Source organism: Tachyglossus aculeatus, chromosome 1 (assembly GCF_015852505.1).
Source record: "Tachyglossus aculeatus isolate mTacAcu1 chromosome 1, mTacAcu1.pri, whole genome shotgun sequence".
Lineage (NCBI taxonomy): Eukaryota > Metazoa > Chordata > Mammalia > Monotremata > Tachyglossidae > Tachyglossus > Tachyglossus aculeatus.
The window spans coordinates 125555184-125576955 of NC_052066.1; the positions used below are offsets into that span (position 1 = coordinate 125555184).

Below are 21772 nucleotides of genomic sequence, written 5' to 3' on the forward strand. Positions count from 1 at the left end.
AAGGACTTGTGAAACAATGCCAGAGCATACCGCTCAATTTGTGCTTATCACAAGTAATTCAAGACTATTCTAAAAATTTGGTAAGAATTCACTAATATGAAAATATAGAAATTAAAAGTTACCATTTATTGGAATTGAAGCTCTTATTTGAACAGGAATACATGTCTTGTTTTGATTATTAAATGCTGATATGAGAGTGGTAGTTTGTGGACTTCAGAAAAAAGTTAATAGAAAAAAAAATGAAATGAACACATTATTCTCTATAGAATAGAATGTGATACAGAAGAAATTTTGTTGCAAAATTTGTCCTGCTTTTTTACTCATCTGCTGTATGGCTGCCAAAAATTGGTTTCATCAGCCAAAAACTAATCATTAGAGCAGGGCCAAAACACTTGGGTTGAGTCCACAAAGACACAAAGGGAATTGCAATGGGAAGGGAAGGTTTACAAAATATTGTAATTGGCACAAGCTCACTAAGAAGATAATTTACCAGAGGAATATTTTGAAAAAATTGGCCTAACTCAATTTCAAACATTTGAATGAAACGATCCATAAAGTTTCCTGGTAGGTTACAGCCAATAAGAAAGATGTCAGTGAGGATTAAATAACATCTAATCTGTGGACATATGCACAAATACATGCAGTGAGCATTTAATTTGAAGCATTGTTTCTCCATTTAAATTATTATATTTACAACTAAAGTAGTGGCTTTTACCTACATATCATTTAGTCTATACTACCTATACTGTCAAGAATTCCAACCCAAAAGCTTGAATTTAATCACTGCTCTAGAATTTCAACATGTGGTCTTGAGTGAGTTTCTTACTATTGCTCACCTATGAAACTATGGGGTCACTTCATCCTTTCTCATTGGATGGTTGTAAAGTTTTTTCTTTATTTCAAGTAATATTGAACCCCCACTTAGTGCAGTCCACTAAACTAGGCTCTTGGGAAGAATAGTAGAAAATTATATATGTATACTGATGATATTACATAGAAAGTAGTAAAATAATACTTGAACGATTCATTTTTAATTAAATAATGTGGACTCACAGGTAATATAGAACTAATCAAGTAGAAAGCAATGATGGTCAACAGGGGAGGTGGTATTGTTAAAATGAGTATTGAAAGTAGTGCTAAATTATGTATCCTGGTCAAACATCATAAAGGGAATAGTTATAAAAATAAACCTTAAATTCTATCAATAGTGGAAGTAAAAATGAATATAAATAAAATAAAATGTTTTCAGTAAAGAGCCCTTTGCCCTGTATACAGGTTATTGCTTCCATTGCTATTTGTTTTATTGAAATTAGAGACTAGTTTTAAGGACTATGATGATTACTTATGTTATGTGTTTAATCTTACAAATAACATAGGTTTTATAAAATAATTATGAAATTAAGACAATTGCAATGTATTGTTGCAACTGAATTTTAAAAGATGCTCTTCCACTGGTCTTTAAATGAATATACATCAACTACAAAATACAGATCCAGTGAGTAATTCACAAAAAAGTGAATTTTCTTGGGGATGAATTTCTCTCCTCTTTATATTTTCAGATTCTTCAACTAAGTATTGACTCAAGTTAATTAATATAACTAATCGCTGGATTGGCTTTTCCTGAAAGCCCCAAGTCCTCCATATATCAAATAGACTCCTTTCAATTGACTGAGAGGATACAATACTTTTAAGAGGGTACAGTGCTTTTTGATGTTGGAGTTGTATTACTAATCTTTTTCAGTAGCTCATTAAACATACCTATGATCTCAAATTAACATTAGCAAAAGATGGTAATTATCTCCATTGTTCACAATTTTCTTGTCATTAGACTGGTACCAGGAATTGCTAGGAAATAAAACTTACTGTTTGTAATGACTCACTGGTGTGTGTGTGAGACTTACCTGCATTTTTACAGCCTAACTCCCATAAAACCTAAAGAAGGTATGATTTCAGAATGGTGAAATTGAGAAATGATTGCTGAGTTATTTCCAAGAGACCCGACAGATTTAATCCTATTTTCAGATATAGCTCCCATTAGCACATCAATAAAGATGTGATTTCCAAAATATTTGATAGCTTAAAAATTTAAAATCATGGTGATTTTTGAAGTTCACTTAACTGCCTGATTAGTAAATTAGTATCATCTTCATTATCTAGCACTGCATTCTGTCATGAATTCTTTCAGCATACAAAGCAACGAAAAATTAATTATTTTAAATGTGTCAATGTAAATCTGAGATCTAAAACTTTCAAAAAATTTGAATGTGAAACCAACAATATTTGTTAAATATTCAGAATAGTGTAGGGGAAATATTTTAAAGTACTTATTTGTATTTAAGGAGGTACTTCAGTAAGTTTCCTCTAAGATAAATTATGATTAAATTGATTTGCAATTTTGCCCTAAAAGGACACTAGAGTATTTTATTTGTTTAAAATATGGAGTCACGCTGTTTGTGATTTAATATTATACACAAATCTTAAGGTCTTTCTATGTCTAATATTTTGAAAATGGGACATTTTATTATCTTAACTTTCTATCTCCTACTTTGTAGTTAAAAAAAATAAATGTTACTGAAGCTCTGTAAAATCCATTCATCTGATCACATCAGTAGCCTTCAATATTGCAAGTATTGAACTTACGTTTTATTTAATTTTAGAATAAAAACCAGAGTCCTTATAAATATTAACCTAAGGAACTATTCATTCTTCCAAGGATTTACATAGTAGTGGGCTGATGGTCACATGGGTAAAAAGTTAAGTATGATATTCTGGATTAGTCAAAACTAGACCAATCCATTTAGTTATATGTAAAATCTTAATGGAAATAGAATATTCTCAGTGTTATTTACATTTTATTAAAAGGATATACCTGTAAATTTGCATGGAAGGTAAGGAAATAACATGTAATGTAAATGGATAAAATATAACTCATTTACTATAATGTGAAAGCTTATGTGTGACTTTGAAGTGTATATTTAAATATATTTTTAAAAAGGCAATTATTTATTAGGTTAGCATCTTTAAAAATTATTGTAAGATTTACCTCAAAACCATAAAGTAATGAAGTAGGAGAAGATATCTGTTGGATTCGCACCTTTTAAAAAGTAACACAGGGTTTCAGGTGTCTTTCAAAATGTACAAAAAGACTGATTTGGGATATTATGTAACTGCTTAAATAACCAAATTTTATACTAGTTTAAAGTATTACAAATTTAAGATATGTATTAAAATGCTAATCCAGTTCATTACATTTATAAGAAAACAGAAGTGAAAATTTAAAATTAATGATTCTTTATAAATATTCACCCTTAGAGTCTTTTAACACTGAAAAATAAGGTATAGGAATTAACTAAATTTAATCTGATAAGATTTTTTTTGTTTTGTTTTGTTTTATGATAATTCTCAAGGAGTTACCCAGTATAAATAGTATGGCAAATGGCAAATCTTAATTTTTCCTAGGAAGATTTTATTTTATTTTCAAAGAGAGCTATTTCAGGTGAAATCACAGGACACGTTTTTATTCATTTCATTCACTTCTCAGCTACTTTATTTATGGACTTGAACTGGTGACAAAAAGGAAAATGGTTCAAAAAAAGTATCAGCTTAAAAAAACTGACAAATACGCAGCAAAATATTATGAAGACATGCAGTGGCTTTACTAAATTAATAACAGTAAATAGAAAAATGTAACTAATGTATTACCAGTTTGTGCCATAAATTTAGCAGCATCAGCTTGTTCCTGAGGGACCCTTTTCTCATGAACAGATCGAGGTCGCTGACTTTTAATTGTATGATCTCCCATCATTCCAAATTCTAAAGACAGAATAAAGGTTTATGAAAGCTTGTGTGTAGACATTTCTCAAAAATTACATTACTGTCTCATGCAATATGTTCCTAGACATAGCTAAGGTTACTGATGAACTTTAGTTGCTTCACTAATCTGCTTGAAATAGACTTAAGCTCATGTCAGCTGCACTTTAAAAATGAACAAATTATTGTAACAAATCTAACATTCAAGGTAGTGGTCCATAATCAGCTCATTTAACAGAGACTTTGTACTCTTTTCTGATTTTTTCAAGCTAATATATCATAAAAAATTACAAGTGCAGTGTTAAAAACCGCTGTTCAGTAATGGAACCTTAGATATACAATAGGACTGTGACCATTCAGAACTGACTCTAACTAAGCTGAAGTAACAGCCACGTTCTTCAGCATCCATCAAGTGTCAGGAAAGAAAAAGTAGAATGAAAGAAGAAGGAAGAAGTAGGAATTGTGTTTTCTAAGTGTTTCCAGGGCTTCTTGTCCTAGAAGTTCTCAGTATGTTCAGTTTGGAGAGTTAGCAGTGGTAGAGGAGGTGGAAGCAGCAATCAGTCAATCAGTGGTGTTTACTGAGTGTTCAATGTGTGCAGAGCACTGTATTAAGTGCTAGGGAGAGTACGGTACAACAGAGTTGTCAGACACGAACCCTGCCAACAAAACATACAATCTAGAAGGAAAGACAAACTTTAAAATAGATCATTGGCATGTACATGAGTGCTCTGGGTATGAGGAGAGGGTGAATATCAAGTGCATCAAGGGTGCATATCCAAGTGCAAAGGGATACAGAAGGGAGAAGAGAAATGAAGGCTTATTTGGGGAAGGCCACTTGGAGGATATGTGATTTTAATTAGGCTCTGAAGCGAGTGAGGGTGGTGGTTTGTCCTATATAAGAGGAGAGGAAGTTTCAGGGCAGAGGGTAAAGGATTGGAGGTGAGATAGTCAAGAGTGAGGTATTGATCACATTGATGTGCCGTACCGTGACACTGTCCCTGTAACCCCATTTTCACATTTAACACTTTGAGCAGCCACAGGTATCACACAATCCAAGATCTGGCATTTCGTTCATTGCTACTTACATTAATATACTTGAATGAATTGTCAGTGTTTTTTCTATCACAATGAGGTCAGTGTTATAGAATGAATATTCGTTTGGTGGGATGCAGTAACAATAATTTCTACTCATCAGTTTCATTATCACTGGCAGCAGTAAAAATCCCTGGAAACCCTGATCAATTAAGTAGAATTGCAGCTAACTGCTGCCTCATCACCCCTGAAAACCGTTCAGATCTCCCTTCTCCTTGATTCTTGTCTCCAGCCAGGCAATTTATTACATGTGCTGAAGAAATCACACTAGACATTCAGCATTCTGTGCTCTGCATTGCATAGATTGCTAGAAGAGAATCCAAGGTATAGATGTGCCCCGGTCAATTGGCACACCACTCTTTTCATTTCTTAAGAAGGTAGCAGATTGTTCCAGTTGAGCATGAGAATGTTCTTTCCACTTACAACCCTTTCTGTCCCCATAAATAAATTGATCATTTAACACACTGCATGTGGAACACTACATTAAGTGCTTTATAGAGTGCATCATTTTTAATAGACACAACATACAACTAAGGATACATCTCATACATTGTGCATCTAGGGTGTGTAAAGAAGATGGAAATTCTCTTTACCCTATTTAATTTTTGAAGATGAATAAGTGTGTTATGAGGTGACAAATTAGTCAATCAATCATATTTATTGATAGCTTACTATGTGTACAGCACTGTACTAAGTACTTGGGCGATTACAACACAACAATATAACAGAGACAGTCCCTGCCCACAATGAGCTCACAGTCTAGTGGGGGAGACAGACATTAATATAAATACATAAATAAATGAATGATATATCTATACTTGCCTTTGGGCTGCGGGGGTGATGAGTAAAGGGAGTAAGTCAGGGCAACACAGAAAGGAGTGGAAAAATAGAAATGAGGGTCTTGTCAGGGAAAGGGTTTTGGAGGAGATGTGCCTTGGATAAGGCTTTGAAGCTGGGGAGAGCAATTGTCTGTCATATATGAAGAGGGAGGATGTTCCAGGCCAGAGGCAACTTATGGGTCAGCAGCGAGATAGACAAGTTTGAGATATAGTGAATAGGTTAGTGTTAGAGGAGCATAAGTGCTATGGGTTGTAGTAGGAGAGTAAAGAGGTGAGGTAGGAGAAGGCAAGCTTACTGAGTGCTTTAAAGTCTATGGTAAGGAGTTTGTGTTTGATGTAGAGGTGGATGGGCAACCACTGGAGGTTCTTAAGGAGTGGGGAAACAGGGACTGAACATCTCTGTAGAAGAATGATTCAGGCAGAGTGTGAGTATGGCCTGTAGTGGGGAGAGGCAGGAGGCAGGGAAGTCGGCAGGGAGGTCAACAAGGAGGTTAATACAGAAATCAAGGTGGGATAGGATAAATACTTAGAGTAATGTGGTAGCAGTTTGGATGGAGAAGAAAAGAAAGATTTTAGCATTTATGAAGTTCAAACCAATAGCATTTAGTGATGGATTAAATATGTGGGTTGAATTAGAGAGAGGAGTCAAGGATAATGCCAAAGTTATGGGTTTGTGAGACAGGAAGGATGGTTGTGTTGTCTACAGTGATGGGAAAATCAGAGTAAGGACAGTGTTGGCATGGGAAGATAAGGAGTTCTGTTTTGGACATGTTAACTTTGAGGTGATGGAAGGGCATACAAGTCGAGATGTCTTGAAACCAGGAGGAAATGCGAAATTGCAGAGAGGGAAAGAGATCAGAGCTGGACATGTAAATTTGGTTCATCCAAATAAAGATGGTAGTCGAAGAAATGGGAGAGAGTTAGCTCTTTAAAGGAATAGGTGTAGATGAAGAATAATCTTGGTATTTTCAGATGACTGCAAATTACAGCTTCAGTATTAAGAATGTTAAAGGTCCAGTTAAGAGGACGTACATTTGCTTTGATAATGATTTTAAAATATTAAAAAATAGGCATTTATTCCAACAGGATTCTCTGTGCACTCTATACTTACCATGTGCCTATGGTTTTATATGGAGCATAGGAAATGCCCAATTAATGTTATTGCTCTTCGAACACGGTCTTCCCATCCCAAAGGGTCAGTTTGGATGCCAAATGCATGTACTGACACAAAATAAAACTGGGTTAACATGACAGATAAACTTCACTCTTTAAGTGGGGAAGAGTGGAATGAAGGGGAAAAAGCCTGAGAGGGATAGGATACAAGATACATGCCAGATACAAGTAAAGGTGATGGTAGGGGGCACAGGGGGTTGTGGGGAGGGTTGACAATACTAATGCTGATTTCATGAAATTTCAGCAGAAAGTTACATGGTAAGAGATCCCAAGCCACACTTCATATGGTTGATGATCTACTCCTATAGATTAATGGCTGCTTATCTAATTCATGGCTTCATCAAATTAGAACAGCCAAAGAGCCATTGAATAAATTTGTAAAATACATTTTAGGTTTAAATTATAGTTTAGGTACATAACATTTCAAATATCATATGATATAAGTTTTGCAGGTATGTCAAAGGGAAAAGATTTAATGTAAATTATTTGATGGAATAATAGGTAATAAAAGATATTCCTTTTACTAGAAATTCTATCCTTAGCCCTTCCTTCTTAATAAATTTTAAATTAAAAACTAATAACTGGTAATTTGGTCAGTATTGACAAAAAATAATGAAGAATCTAGAAATGGAATGCTTAATCTGAAAGAGCATTGATGGGTTTTTCCTCCAAAAATGGGGGAATTTAGAGAGCCAGTGAAGTGGTATTTGTGAAGCACCTCAGTGTTCTACATACAGAATGCACTCAATAATTACCACTGATTATGAAAGATGAAAGAATTAAAGATTTTTTCCATGACTATCACAATTAAAGTTTTGTACCAGATAGTACTGCATGTGGTTCTAACAAAATGATAATTTCCCTAGGTAATAATGATAAAATGGTAGCTGAAAATGGGCTATTTTCTAGAAGATATTAAACTACAAAATAACTATGGGAAAAGAATATGATGACTTACAAATCAGGATCTGCCTTTAGGTACTCTTTAGGACACAGTTTAGATTGTTCTTGGATGAACATACTGTTAAAATTAAGAAAAACCTCATCTATTCACAATCAATCAATCAATCAATTGTATTTATTGAGCGCTTACTGTGTGCAGAGCACTGTACTAAGCGCTTGGGAAGTACAAGTTGGCAACATATAGAGACAGTCCCTACCCAACAGTGGGCTCACAGTCTAGAAGGGGGAGACAGAGAAAAAAACCAAACATACTAACAAAATAAAATAAATAGAATAGATATGTACAAGCAAAATAAATAAATAAATAAATAAATAGAATAATAAATATGTACAAACATATATACATATATACAGTTGCTGTGGGGAAGGGAAGGAGGTAAGATTACGAGGGGGAGAGGAAGGAAGGGGCTCAGTCTGGGAAGGCCTCCTGGAGGCCTAAGCACTGTACTAGAACACTGTGCTCATGCCTTTAATGGCTAGGGTTCCTGCATGCATTTATAGCTGTTATATTTGATCTGTTAGTTTGATCTGTTACCATGTTCAATTGTTCATATTTTCATATACAATTTGTGATATTGCTTATTTCTATTCGTTCTGTAAACTCAGAAATAACATACCTAGAGCACATGAAGCATTATTTTAAATGAATTGTGAGAAAATATTTTCAAAAATATTTTATAATTTGTGCCAATGTTTATTGTATGATATAAAATATTTAATGAGAAAATATTCTTACTGTTGGCTGCAAAAGATTATTTACAAATGTATTTATTAAAAATTTCAGTCTGCAGTCAAATCTCCATTCAATTTCATAATACACCATAAGTTTGTGGTGAACTATCATGTCTTCTACACTTACAAATTCATGAAGAAACAGAGTTTAAGAATATTTTAAAAACAGAATATTAGCTATGAATTTTCAATGCCTTTAGGAATATGTTGTTATCCATATCATTTTACTATTAAACAAAAATAGGTAATTTGTCTTCAACAGTGAGTATCATTTGGAAATAGCAGTGCAAGGCAAATCATCAAATGCATTCAAAATAAAAGTAACATATATTAGACCTTACTGTTTAGGAACAGTGAATACTTTTTGAAAATGCCAATTTTATTTCATATGAGCCTAATAAATATTTGATCATGGATGAATGGGAATGTCATTATGTATGTAACCGAAGTAGCTAAACATAAAATGTTAACTAACTTTGGGCACTTTTGTGTGATAATGAAAAATAGACAAATCAACCTGGAAAAACCCAGAAAACCCATCTTTGGCCTCATGTTACTTCTGCAACAAAAATTCAAAGTAAGCTGTTGTAGATGTGCTGGTTGAAAGAACAAATTAGTGTCCAACATATATTTTGTGTGTGTGTGTGTGGGTAACTGTGAAACTGCCCAGTTTTCTAGAAGGGTAGATCCTGATGTGAGGTTTTCAGTCACACACAATAAATTTCACTATCGTTTCTGAATTCAAATAATTTGCTCTATTTACACAAACGTCTGCGCGTGGGCATTCACACACACACACACACATACATATGCGCTCAAATCCCCTTTTTCCATGCTTACTTTGATTTTTGGAGACTTCAACATCCACATAGATGTACCCAGTGAATCCTATGCCACCTGCCTTCTATCACTCCTCAATAATAGTAATAATGATGGCATTTATTAAGCACTTACTATGTGCAGAGCACTGTTCTAAGCACTGGGGAGGTTGCCCCACGGGGGGGCTCACAGTCTTAATCCCCACTTTAAAGATGAGGTAACTGAGGCACAGAAAAGTTAAGTGACTTGTCCAAACTCACCCAGCTGACAATTGGCGGAGCCGGGATTTGAACCCATGACCTCTGACTCCAAAGACCGGGCTCTTTCCACTGAGCCGCACTGCTTCTCTACTTCTCAACTCCACCAAATTCCGGCTCCACCTCCCCTCCCCCACCCATCAATTTGTACACACACTCAATCTCATCATCTCTAACCACTGCAGCATCTCCACCATCACCAACTCTGATATCCCTTCTAAACTGTGAGCCCGCTGTTGGGTAGGGACCGTCTCTATGTGTTGCCGACTTGTATTTCCCAAGCACTTAGTACGGTGCTCTGCACACAGGAAGCGCTCAATAAATACGATTGAATGAATGAATGAATATCCCTCTCTCTGACCACAATCATCTCACTTGCCTCCTCTCCCACACTCCTCCTTCCCGTAAATCCCTGTATTGCCCCACAGAAACCTCCGCTCTCTCAATCCCATCCATCTCTCTCAGCGCATCACACCCTACCTAGCCTACATAGCCATTCTACCCACTCCTGATGACCAGATAGATGTTCTCAACTCCACCCTCTCTACTCAACCTAACTCACTTACTCCCCTATCCCTTTGTCATTCATTCATTTGTTCAATCGCATTTACTGAGCACTTACTGTGTGCAGAGCACTGTACTAAGAACTTGGGAAGTACAAAATGGCAACATATAGAGACGGTCCCTACCCAACAATGGGCTCACAGTCTAGAGGGGGGAGATGGCAAAACAGGTAGACAGGTGTCAATACTATCTGAATAAATAGAATTATAACTATATACACATCATTAATAAAATGGAGTAATGAATATGTACAAATGAAATAGAGTAATAAATATGTACAAATATATACAAGTGCTATGGGGAGGGGAAGGAGATAGGGCAGAGGGGGGGAGGGGAAGGAGATAGGGCAGAGGGAGGGAGGGAGCGATGGGGAGGGGAAAGCGAGGAGGAGAGGAAAAAGTGGAGGCTCAGTCTGGGAAGGCCTCCTGGAGGAGGTAAGCTTTCAGTAGGGCTTTAAAGGGAGGAAGAGAGCTAGTTTGGCAGATGTTTGGAGGGAGGGCATTCCAGGCCAGGGGAAGGACGTGGGCCGGGGGTTGACGGCGGGACAGGTGAGAACGAAGTACAGTGAGGAGGTTAGCGGCAGAGGAGTGGAGGGTGTGGGCTGGGCTGTGGAAGGAGAAAAGGGAGGTAAAGTAGGAGGGGACGAGGTGATGGAAAGCCTTGAAGCCGAGAGTGAGGAGTTTTTGCTTGATTCGTAGGTTGACAGGCAACCACTGGAGATTTTTGAGGAGGGGAGTGACATGCCCAGAGCGTTTCTGTACAGAGATTATCCAGGCAGCAGAATGAAGTATAGACTGAAGTGGGGAGAGACAGGAAGATGGGAGATCAGAGAGGAGGCTGATGCAGTAATCCAGTCGGGATAGGATGAGAGACTGTACCAGCAAGATAGGGTTTCGATGGAGAGGAAAGGGCGGATCTTGGCGATGTTGTGGAGGTGAGACCGGCAGGTTTTGGTGACGGATTGTATGTGTGGGGTGAACGAGAGAGCGGAGTCAAGGATGACACCAAGGTTGTGGGCTTGTGAGACAGGAAGGATGGTAGTGCCATCTACAGCCCTGGATCAACTCCACCATCTGCCTCCTTCGATGTTATGCTCGATCCACTGAATGCTGCTGGCAGAAATATAAACATCAAACCAACCTTGTCCACTTCAAGTTTGTCCTTTATTGCCTTAACTCAGCCCTTTTCTCTGCCCGGCAAAACTATTTCTCTTCCCTTATTGACACCTATGCCCCTCACCCTTGTCTGCTGTTCCAAACATTTAACTCACTCCTCAGGCTCCCTATCCCTCCCCCTCCCCAATACTTCACCCCCAACTATTTGTCCACTTCATTAGAGAAGCAGCATGGCTCAGTGGCAAGAGCATGTGCTTGAGAGTCAGAGGACATGGGTTCTAATCCCGACTCTGCCATATGTCTGAGGGCAGCTTGGCTCCATTCATTCATTCATTTATTCATTCAATCATATTTAATGAGTGCTTACCGTATGCACAGCACTGTACTAAGCACTTGGAAAGTACAGTTCGGCAACATATAGAGACAAGCCCTAGCCAACAACGGGCTCACAGTCCAGACGGGGAAGACAGACAAAAAAATAAGTAGACAGGTTTCAATACCATCAGAATAAATAGAATTATAGCTATGTACACATCATTAATAAAATAGAGTAATAATTATGTACAAATATACACAAGATACACACACAAATATACACAAAATATGTACAAATATATACAAGTGGTCCATGGAAAGAGCACAGGCTTGGGAGTCAGAGGTCATGGGTTCAAATCCCGGCTCTGCCACTTGTCAGCTGTGTGACTTTGGTCAAATCACTTAACTTCTCTGTGTCTCAGTTACCTCATCTGTAAAATGGGGACTAAGACTGTGAGCCCCCCATGGGACAATCTGATCACCTTGTAACCTCCCCAGCGCTTAGAACAGTGCTTTGCACATAGTAAGCACTTAATAAATGCCATTATTATTATTATTATCATTATTATTATCATAGAAACACTTGCCCTTCCCTCCTCCCCTCCTTAACTTCCATCTTTAACCACTCACTCTCAATGGCTTATTCCTCTCTGCCTTCAAACATACCCATGTCTCCCCCATCCTAAAACACCCTCCTTTGACCCCATAGCTCCCTCCAGTTATTGCCCCATTTTCCTCCTACTGTTCTTTTCCAAACTCCTGTAGCAAATCTTCTACACTATCTGCATTAAATTCCTCTCCTCCAACTGTCTTCTGGATCCCCTCCAATCTGGCTTCTGCCCCCTCCACTGCACTGAAACCACCCTCTCAAAGGTCACCAATGACCTCCTTTTTGCAAAATCCAATTGCTCCTACTCCATCCTAATCCTCCTCGACCTCTCAGCTGCCTTTGAAACTCTAGACCGTCTCCTCAACATGTTATTTAACCTTGGCTTCGCTGACTCCGTCTTCTCCTGGTTCTCCTCTTACCTCTCTGGCCATTCATTCTCAGTCTCCTTCATAGGCTCCTCCTCCCCCTCCCATCCCCTAACTGTAGGAGTTGCTCAAGGGTCAGTTCTTCGTCCCCTTCTATTCCCCATCTACACTCACTCCCTTGGAGAACTCATCCATTCCTAACGCCCAAATCTATTTCCTGCCCTGTTCTTTCTCCCTCCCTCCAGGCTTGCACCTCCTCCTGCCTTTGGGACATTTCTACTTGGATGTCCTCCTGCCACCTAAAACTCAGTTTGTCCAAGACTGAGCTCCTTATCTTGCTCCCAAAACCTGTCCTCTCCCTGACTTTTCTGACACTGTGGATGGCACAACCATCCTTCCTGTCTCACATGTCCGCAACATTAGTGTCATCCTCAACTCCGCTCTCTCATTCATCCCACATATCCAATCCATCACCAAAACCTGCTGGTGTCACCTTCACAACAACACCAAGATCTGCCCTTTCCTCTCCATCCAAAGTGCTACCACTTAGTACACTCCCCCATCCTATCCTGACTGGATTACTGCATCAGCATCCTTTCTGACCTTCCAACCTGCTGTTTCTCCCCATTTCAGTCCACACTTCACTCTGTTGTCCAGATTATCTTCCTACAGAAACGTTCTTGGTATGTCACACCCCTTCTTAAAAATCTCCAGTGGCTGCCTATCAACCTCCATATCAAACAAAAACTCCTCATTAAAAACTCTGCCCTCGCTCCTCAAATCCACCAATCACACTTCCCCCCTTCAAAGCCCTACTGAAGGCTCACCTCCCACAAGAGGTATTTGCAGACTAAGCCCCGCTTTCCCTCAGCTTCCCCGCAGCATCACCCCAACTTCCTCTCTTTGCTCTACGTCCCTCCCTGTCCCACAGCACATGTGTATATATGTACATATATATAAAATTCTATTTATTTATATTTATGCCTATTTGCTTGTTTTGAAGTGTATATATCTATAATTCTATTCATTTATATTGCCTGTTTACTTGCTTTGATGTCTGTCTCCCCCATTCTAGACTGTACGCCTGGTTTGGGCAGGGAATGTGTCTCTTTATTGGTGAATTGTACTTTTCAAGTGCCTAGTACAATATTCAGTACACAGTAAGCCCTCAATAAATACCATTGAATGAATGAATGAATTAATATGATATAAGTATAAGATGGGAAAATTCAACATAGACTTTTATAATTCTGAAAGCACACAATTAGCATATATTCAGCTTTCCATAACAATTCCAGATGCAATTCCCAACCCCTTCTGGATTTCCTGAAGTATATTAAAAATTTGACTATTTAGTGCATTGAATTCCTACACATAGAAATAATTTGAAGTTAATTTTTTGGGCTTCTTATATAATTTCGAGAATCCAAATATACTGTTTTGCCATAATGCATGTTTTCACTATGTGCTTTCTGCTACAATCTTGTTATGAATTTGGAAACATTTGCCTGATAAAACAGGCCTATTTGGGCACAGTGTTGTGCAGAGTGCTGGGAACAAGGTATGGCACTGGATACATGGAGTAAAACTTTAAGGTGGGGTTTTGCAAGAACAGAACTCCTGCATTACTGAAGAACTATATTCATTCATTCATTCAATCGTGTTTATTGAGCGCTTACTGTGTGCAGAGCACTGTACTAAGCGCTTGGGAAGTACAAGTTGGCAACATATAGAGAGGGTCCCTACCCAACAACAGGCTCACAGTCTAGAAGGGGGAGACAACAAAACAAAACATGTGAAAGATCATAGTTGGATTGAGCTGATATATTGGCAAAGCATAGGGTACTTGTATTTATCAAAATCACATTGAGAATTACTTTTGTATTTTTAATAATGATTATTGAATCCATTAAGTTCATTCTGTGTGTTAAGCACTTCGAGGGGAATACATTTACGAGATCATGCACAGTCCCTGCTCTACACAGGACTCACAAGCTATTTTATTTCCATTTTACAGATGAGAAAACTGAGGTTCAAATAAATTGAATGAATTGTCTAAGGTCACTGAGCAAACTAGTAGCAGAGCTAGTCCTTGAACCTGGGCCTCCTGACTCTTAGTTCCATGCCCTTTCCAGTAGACTATGGAAGTCACAGAAGTTTGGGATCTTGCCCAGCTCATTTTGAGTACCTCATAAAACACAGAACTATTTCATGTGGATTCTTGAAGATGCATTGATGTTGATGATGATGGCATTTCTTAAGCGCTTACTATGTCCCAAGCACTGTTTTAAGCGCTGGGGTAGATACGGATAAGGTTATCAGGTTGCCCCATGTGGGGCTCACAGTCTTAATCTTCATTTTACAGATGAGGTCACTGAGGCACAGAGAGGATAGGTGACTTGCCCAGGGTCACACAGCTGACAATTGGCGGAGTCGGGATTGGAACCCATGACCTCTGACTCCAAAGCCCGGGCTCTTTCCACTGAGCCATGCTGCTTCTCTAATGCCTGTTTTGCTGTCTGCCTCCCCGCTTCTAGACGGTGAGCCCGCTGTGGGCAAGGATGGTCTCTTTGTTGCTGAATAGTCCTTCCCAAGTGCTTAGTACAGTGCTCTGCACACAGTAAGCGATCAATAAATACGATAGAATGAATGAATGAATGACAAGTGGCAGAGCCGGGATTCAAACCCATGAACTCTGACTCCTAAATCCGTGCTCTTTCAATCAATCAATCAATCAATTGTATTTATTGAGTGCTTACTGTGTGCAGAGCACTGTACTAAGCACTTGGGAAGTAAACGTTGGCAACAATAGAGACGGTCCCTACCCAACAGTGGGCTCACAGTCTAGAAGGGGGAGACAGAGAACAAAACAAAACATATTAACAAAATAAAATAAATAGATATGTACAAGTAAAAAAAATAAATAGAGTAATAAATACGTACATATATGCATATATACAGGTGCTGTGGGTAAGGGAAGGAGGGACTAAGCCACACTGATGTACCCAGATGTTTGTGATCAAATTAATTCCAATACTTCTAAACCTTATTCAACACTCCACTGGATCCATGAAATAGAAGTGTTAAATGAAAGAGTGCTAAAAGAATACAAATACATTAAATCAATGATAAAAAGAGAAGAGAAGCAGTATGGCCTAGTGGGTAGAGCACAGGCCTGGGACTCAGAAGGATTTGGGTTCTAATCCCAGATATGCTGTGTGACCTTGGGCAAGTCACTTCACTTCTTCTGTGCCTCAATTACCTCATCTGTAAAATGGGGATTAAGACTGTAAACCCTATGTGAGACAGGGATTGTGTCCACTGATATTTGCTTGAATCTACCTCGGCACTTAGTACAGTGCCGGGCCCTAGTAAGCGCTTAACAAATACCATAAAAAAGCAAACTATGTACAAACATTGAAATATTTTGAACTTCAATTTGGGATATAAATATGTAAATACAATACGGAACTATTTTAGGTGGATTATCAAAAGGCATATCAGTGCACCGACGAGATAGTGTTCCTAGTGATTCCAATTCTTCCATGCCTTATCTAGCAGTCTTTATTGGATCCATGAAAATGGAGTGTTCAATGAAATAGCACTAAAATAACGTGAATATATTAAGTGACTGATAATTATACAAATAATGAAACATTTTGAACTAGATTTGTGGGGTATAAATAGTGTTCTCTTTCCTATGCTGTTCCTTGTTTGTTAACAGCTCTGCCATTATATATATATACTAACCAAAATGAATGTAAATCACCATACGATCATTCAAAACACTTACATGGTTGTTGAAGAAAAAATTTAAAAATACCTTTGACTGACATTCTAAAAGGAGAGAGCTCTGTAAGTAATTCTGGAATTAATATCCAGTAGTGTTATCACAAAGGAGTGTTGAAAGAAAAGTGTAATAGCAGCACTGGCTATACTTGACATTCCTCAAAACAACCTTAAAGGAGAGAACTGATGAAACAGTAACTGAAGATCAATTTCCCACAGTTAAGGATGTCTCTTTCTAGCGAAATGAACTCTTAAAAGTGCATCAAGATTTATTTAATTGGCAACTTGGACAAAAAAAATACATCACACTGTAGGGAAAGTAAGAAAAGGAATTTAGATGAAGAAATGCTCAGATAGTTTACGGCAAAAAATGTTGAAAGAATGCAATCTGCTCACATCATTCTCAGGGCTAATAGAAAAAAGTAGTCCTTGAAAACACTTTAATGTATATTGACAATTTAGACAACATGTTAAGGATGCTTTCTTCCACTAAGACAATGGCGATGAAAAAGGATGCTATTTTTAAAGGTCTTATAAACTTTTAAGGCATTAAATCCAATGCTGATATTTTCTTTGATTTGTTAACCAATTAAAATGTTAATGAATCAAATGTTTTTTACAAGTGGATTGCTAAATAAATTCTATAAAAAAGGTTTTTTCATAAAAGGACTACAAAATAGTTTTGTCCAAATGCTGAGCATATATTTCCCCTCTAAGACTCATAAAAGTCACCCTTCTCATCTTTCCCTCTTGTTCTTTGATCAAAGTGGCTGGGTGGTTTCATGACAGGGTGGTGCACTTTGCTCTACTAAACATTGTTCAGGTGAAATCCTTCAAGTTGATGTGATATACCTACATTTTTAAATAGCTAAAGCTTGACCTTCTCAGAGTTTGAACTACGAGGTCACCCATCTGCAGGAAGAGGGAAGGTTCAGGCGAGACTTTCCATGAAGCTGGAGAGGAAGGAAACCAGGTTGACCACAGGGGCACTTGGGGTTTTCTCTCAAACTGAACCATGTGTTAGGGAACCTGGAACTGACTCTCATGGCAAGGGAGCCCCCAGTCTAGGCTGATGCAGATTGAATTCTCCCAGCTTTTCAGAAGGATTTGTGCTGCTTGAGATCCATCTCCCCAGTCATTAGCCGGGAGCATGGAAAGTAATCATTCACCTTGTTCCCTCCTATCTTACCGCTTTTATTTCCTATTACAAGTCAGTCCACGTAATTTGCTCCTCTAAAGCCAACCTATGCACTGTACTTTGATCTCATCTATCTCATGACCAACCCCTCACCCATATTCTGCTGCTGGCCTCGAACTCCCTTCCTCTTCGTATCCAAAAGAAAATCGCTCTCCCTACCTTCAAATCCTTATTAAAAGAGGTCTTTCCTGACAGCCCTCATTTCCTCTTCTCCCACTCCCTTCTGCATAACTCTTGGACTTGGATTTGTACCCTTTATTAACCCCACCCTCAAACTCACTGAACTTATGTACAGATCTGTAATTTATCCAGTTACATCAGAGTCTGTGTCCTCTCTAGACTGTAAGCTTCTTCTGGGCAGGGAATGCACCTATCAACCCTGTGATATCACACTCTTCCAAGCTCTTAGTACTGTGCTCTGCACAGAGTAAACACTCAGTAAATGTGATTGACTGATTAACTGATTGTGGGAGGAGAGGGATCTTGCACTTGTGGAGAGCAGTCTATGCTACTGCCTCCACTACCACTAGCCTGTGAAGGTGAATGGAGTCACAAACATGCAGGAGGGGAGGAAATCATTTTCCCTCAGAGTAGGAAACCAGTGCAAACTGAAGTGTAAAGCATCTGCAGCAGTCCATAGCGGGGTGACCCCACCAGACCAGGAAGAACTGCGGCCATTGCCCCACCCAGTTGGAAATGGAAGAGCTTGGCAGGATCGGTGCTGTCTGACCTTTGTCTCCCCACAGGTCGTGTGGAGTAGACAAAACAAGAAGTTTCGTGCTTGTTTTCTTTTTATTAAAAGAAAACAAATTTGCGAACTATAAATCACCTAGGGCCAGGAGTTGGGCTGGATTTTTGCAGTGGGGAGTGGACAGTTCAAGAGGATTCGTGCTGAACAAGATCCACTTCCCACAGAGTGGGTGAAGTAGATGAAACTAAGAGCTTCATGTTTGTTTTCTTTTCATTTAAAAAATATGCCGCAAAATCCCTCCCCCAGGGCCAGCAGTGTGGTCCAAGGCCTGTGGCAAGGAACATCTCCTGTTCCACAGATCAGAGTCAGAGGTCATGGGTTCTAATCCCATCTTTGCCACGTGTCTACTGTGTGACCTTGGGCAAGTCACTTAACTTCTCTGTGCCTCAATTACCTCATCCACAAAATGGGGCTCAAGATTGTGAGCCCCATGCATGACAAGGACTATATCCAACCTGATTCGCTTGTACCTACCTCAGCTCTTAGAACAGTGCTTGGCACTTAGTAAAACAATGAGCAAATACCACAATTATTATTATTAAATAGATTGTGAGCCCCAGGAGAAACAGGGACCAAGTCTAATACCCACCTGTGTATTCCCTCTCGGCACTTAGTCCAGTGCTCTGCACACAATAATTGCTTCATATGTACTCCTCAGCACATATGTATCCATCTGTAATTTAATTATCTTTCTATTTATTTATATTAATATCTGTCTTCCTCTCTAGACTCCGTGTGGGCAGGAATGTGTCTGTTGTTAAATTGTACTCTCCCAAGTGCTTAGCACAGTGTTTTGCACACAGTAAGCACTCAATAAATATGATTGAATTGAATGAATGAATGAATGTGAGGTGAGGTGGGCATAAGGCTGGTATCAGATTGTGCCATATGTCTGGGAGGGGAAGAAAGTGCCATGTTGGATCATTGTTCAACCACTTTGCCTCATGACTGGTAGAATTTATAGGCACCCTCACACAACTTCATAAGCCAACCCAACACCACTTATGCAAATGTGGACTCACTATGTTGTCAAGGAATCCTTCAACTATTTGGGCAGCCTGAAGTTCCTTCCTCTTCGGGTGGCACTTAATGGGACTTGTTGAGCCCTTTCTCAGATGGATCATAATTATGCTGCCAGGAGCCAAATAATCTCCCTCCTTGTTCCAACATTCTTCAGTGTGGAAAAAACATGGGATTGGAAGTGTGGACACCCAGGTTTGAGTTGCCATTCTGCCATTGGCTGTGGCATGATCCTGGGAAAGTCACTCAATCTCTTCTCAATCTCATATAGAAAATGGGCAACTTTGTGCAGAAATGCTCTGGGCATGTTATTCCCCTCCTCAGAAATCTCCAGTGACTACCAATCAACCTATGCATCAGGCAAAAACTCCTCACTCTGGGCTTCAAGGCTCTCCATCACCTCGCCTCCTCCTACCTCACTTCCCTTCTTTCCTTCTACAGCCCAGCCCACACCCTTCCCTCCTCTACCACTAACCTCACTGTGCCTCATTCTCGCCTGTCCCACCATCGACCCCCGGCCCACGTCATCCCCCGGGCCTGGAATGCCCTCCCTCTGCCCATCCGCCAAGCTAGCTCTCTTCCTCCCTTCAAGGCCCTACTGAGAACTCACCTCCTCCAGGAGGCCTTCCCAGACTGAGCCCCTTCCGTCCTCTCCCCCTCGTCCCCCTCTCCATCCCCCACATCTTACCTCCTTCCCTTCCCCACAGCACCTGTATATATGTATATATGTTTGTACATATTTATTACTCTATTTATTTATTTATTTATTTTCCTTGTACATATCTATTCTATTTATTTTATTTTGTTAATATGTTTGGTTTTGTTCTCTGTCTCCCCCTTCTAGATTGTGAGCCCACTGTTGGGTAGGGACTGTCTCTATATGTTGCCAATTTGTACTTCCCAAGCGCTTAGTACAGTGCTCTGCACACAGTAAGTGCTCAATAAATATGATTGATGATGATGATGATGATGACGATGATGATAAGGCGGCATATATGTTAACCTTGTATAACCTTGTGTTAGCCTTGTTTAGTCTTATGAACCTTGTTTCACCCTCATTAAAGCAAGCAGTAGGAGCCCCCTAAGGATGGTAGTAGACATGGATCTTTTTCTCCAGGAAAATATGCCTGACCCAGGTAATAAGCTCTCCTGGGAATGGTGGGTTGGAGAAAAGAAGACGAAGCATAACTGTGTGGTGAGCAGATGCCTTTAACCCCTGTTAACCGCTAATAAGTAATAAGAAATACCTCCTGCTTGCCAAATTCAACGGCTCCTACTCTGTCCTAATCCTCCTCGACCTCTCAGCTGCCTTTGACACTGTGGACCACCCCCTTCTTCTCAACACGCTATCTGACCTTGGCTTCACAGACTCCATCCTCTCCTGGTTCTCCTCTTACCTCTCCGGTCGTTCTTTCTCAGTCTCTTTTGCAGGCTCCTCCTCCCCCTCCCATTCTCTCACTGTGGGGGTTCCCCAAGGTTCAGTGCTTGGTCCCATTCTGTTCTCGATCTACACGCACTCCCTTGGTGACCTCATTCGCTCCCACGGCTTCAACTATCATCTCTATGCTGATGACACCCAGATCTACATCTCTGCCCCTGCTCTCTCCCCCTCCCTCCAGGCTCGCATCTCCTCCTGCCTTCAGGACATCTCCATTTGGATGTCTGCCCGCCACCTAAAGATCAACATGTCGAAGACTGAACTCCTTGTCTTCCCTCCCAAACCTTGTCCTCTCCCTGACTTTCCCATCTCTGTTGATGGCACTACCATCCTTCCCGTCTCACAAGCCCGCAACCTTGGTGTCATCCTCGACTCCGCTCTCTCATTCACCCCTCACATCCAAGCCGTCACCAAAACCTGCCGGTCTCAGCTCCACAACATTGCCAAGATCCGCCCTTTCCTCTCCATCCCAACCGCTACCCTGCTCATTCAAGCTCTCATCCTATCCCGTCTGGACTACTGCATCAGCCTTCTCTCTGATCTCCCATCCTCGTGTCTCTCTCCACTTCAATCCATACTTCATTCTGCTGCCCGGATTATCTTTGTCCAGAAACGCTCTGGGCATATCACTCCCCTCTTCAAAAATCTCCAGTGGCTACCAATCAATCTGCGCATCAGGCAGAAACTCCTCACCCTCGGCTTCAAGGCTCTCCATCACCTCGCCCCCTCCTACCTCACCTCCCTTCTCTCCTTCTACAGCCCAGTCCGCACCCTCCGCTCCTCCACCGCTGATCTCCTCACCGTACCTCCCTCTCGCCTGTCCCGCCATCGACTCCCGGCCCACGTCATCCCCCGGGCCTGGAATGCCCTCCCTCTGCCCATCCGCCAAGCTAGCTCTCTTCCTCCCTTCAGGGCCCTGCTG

The 21772-nt window shown here is 40.0% G+C and overlaps 1 protein-coding gene across 3 annotated transcripts in view; it reads right to left on the bottom strand.

Annotated features, from left to right (window-relative positions):
* Positions 1–21772, bottom strand: part of ADGRB3 (adhesion G protein-coupled receptor B3) — a 705027-nt gene that overhangs the window by 459086 nt on the left and 224169 nt on the right. For all 3 annotated transcript variants that reach the window (XM_038748665.1, XM_038748662.1, XM_038748664.1), the window contains exon 4: positions 3703–3813. In XM_038748665.1, the coding sequence (XP_038604593.1) occupies positions 3703–3813 (111 nt within the window). The remainder of the gene's footprint in view (positions 1–3702; positions 3814–21772) is intronic.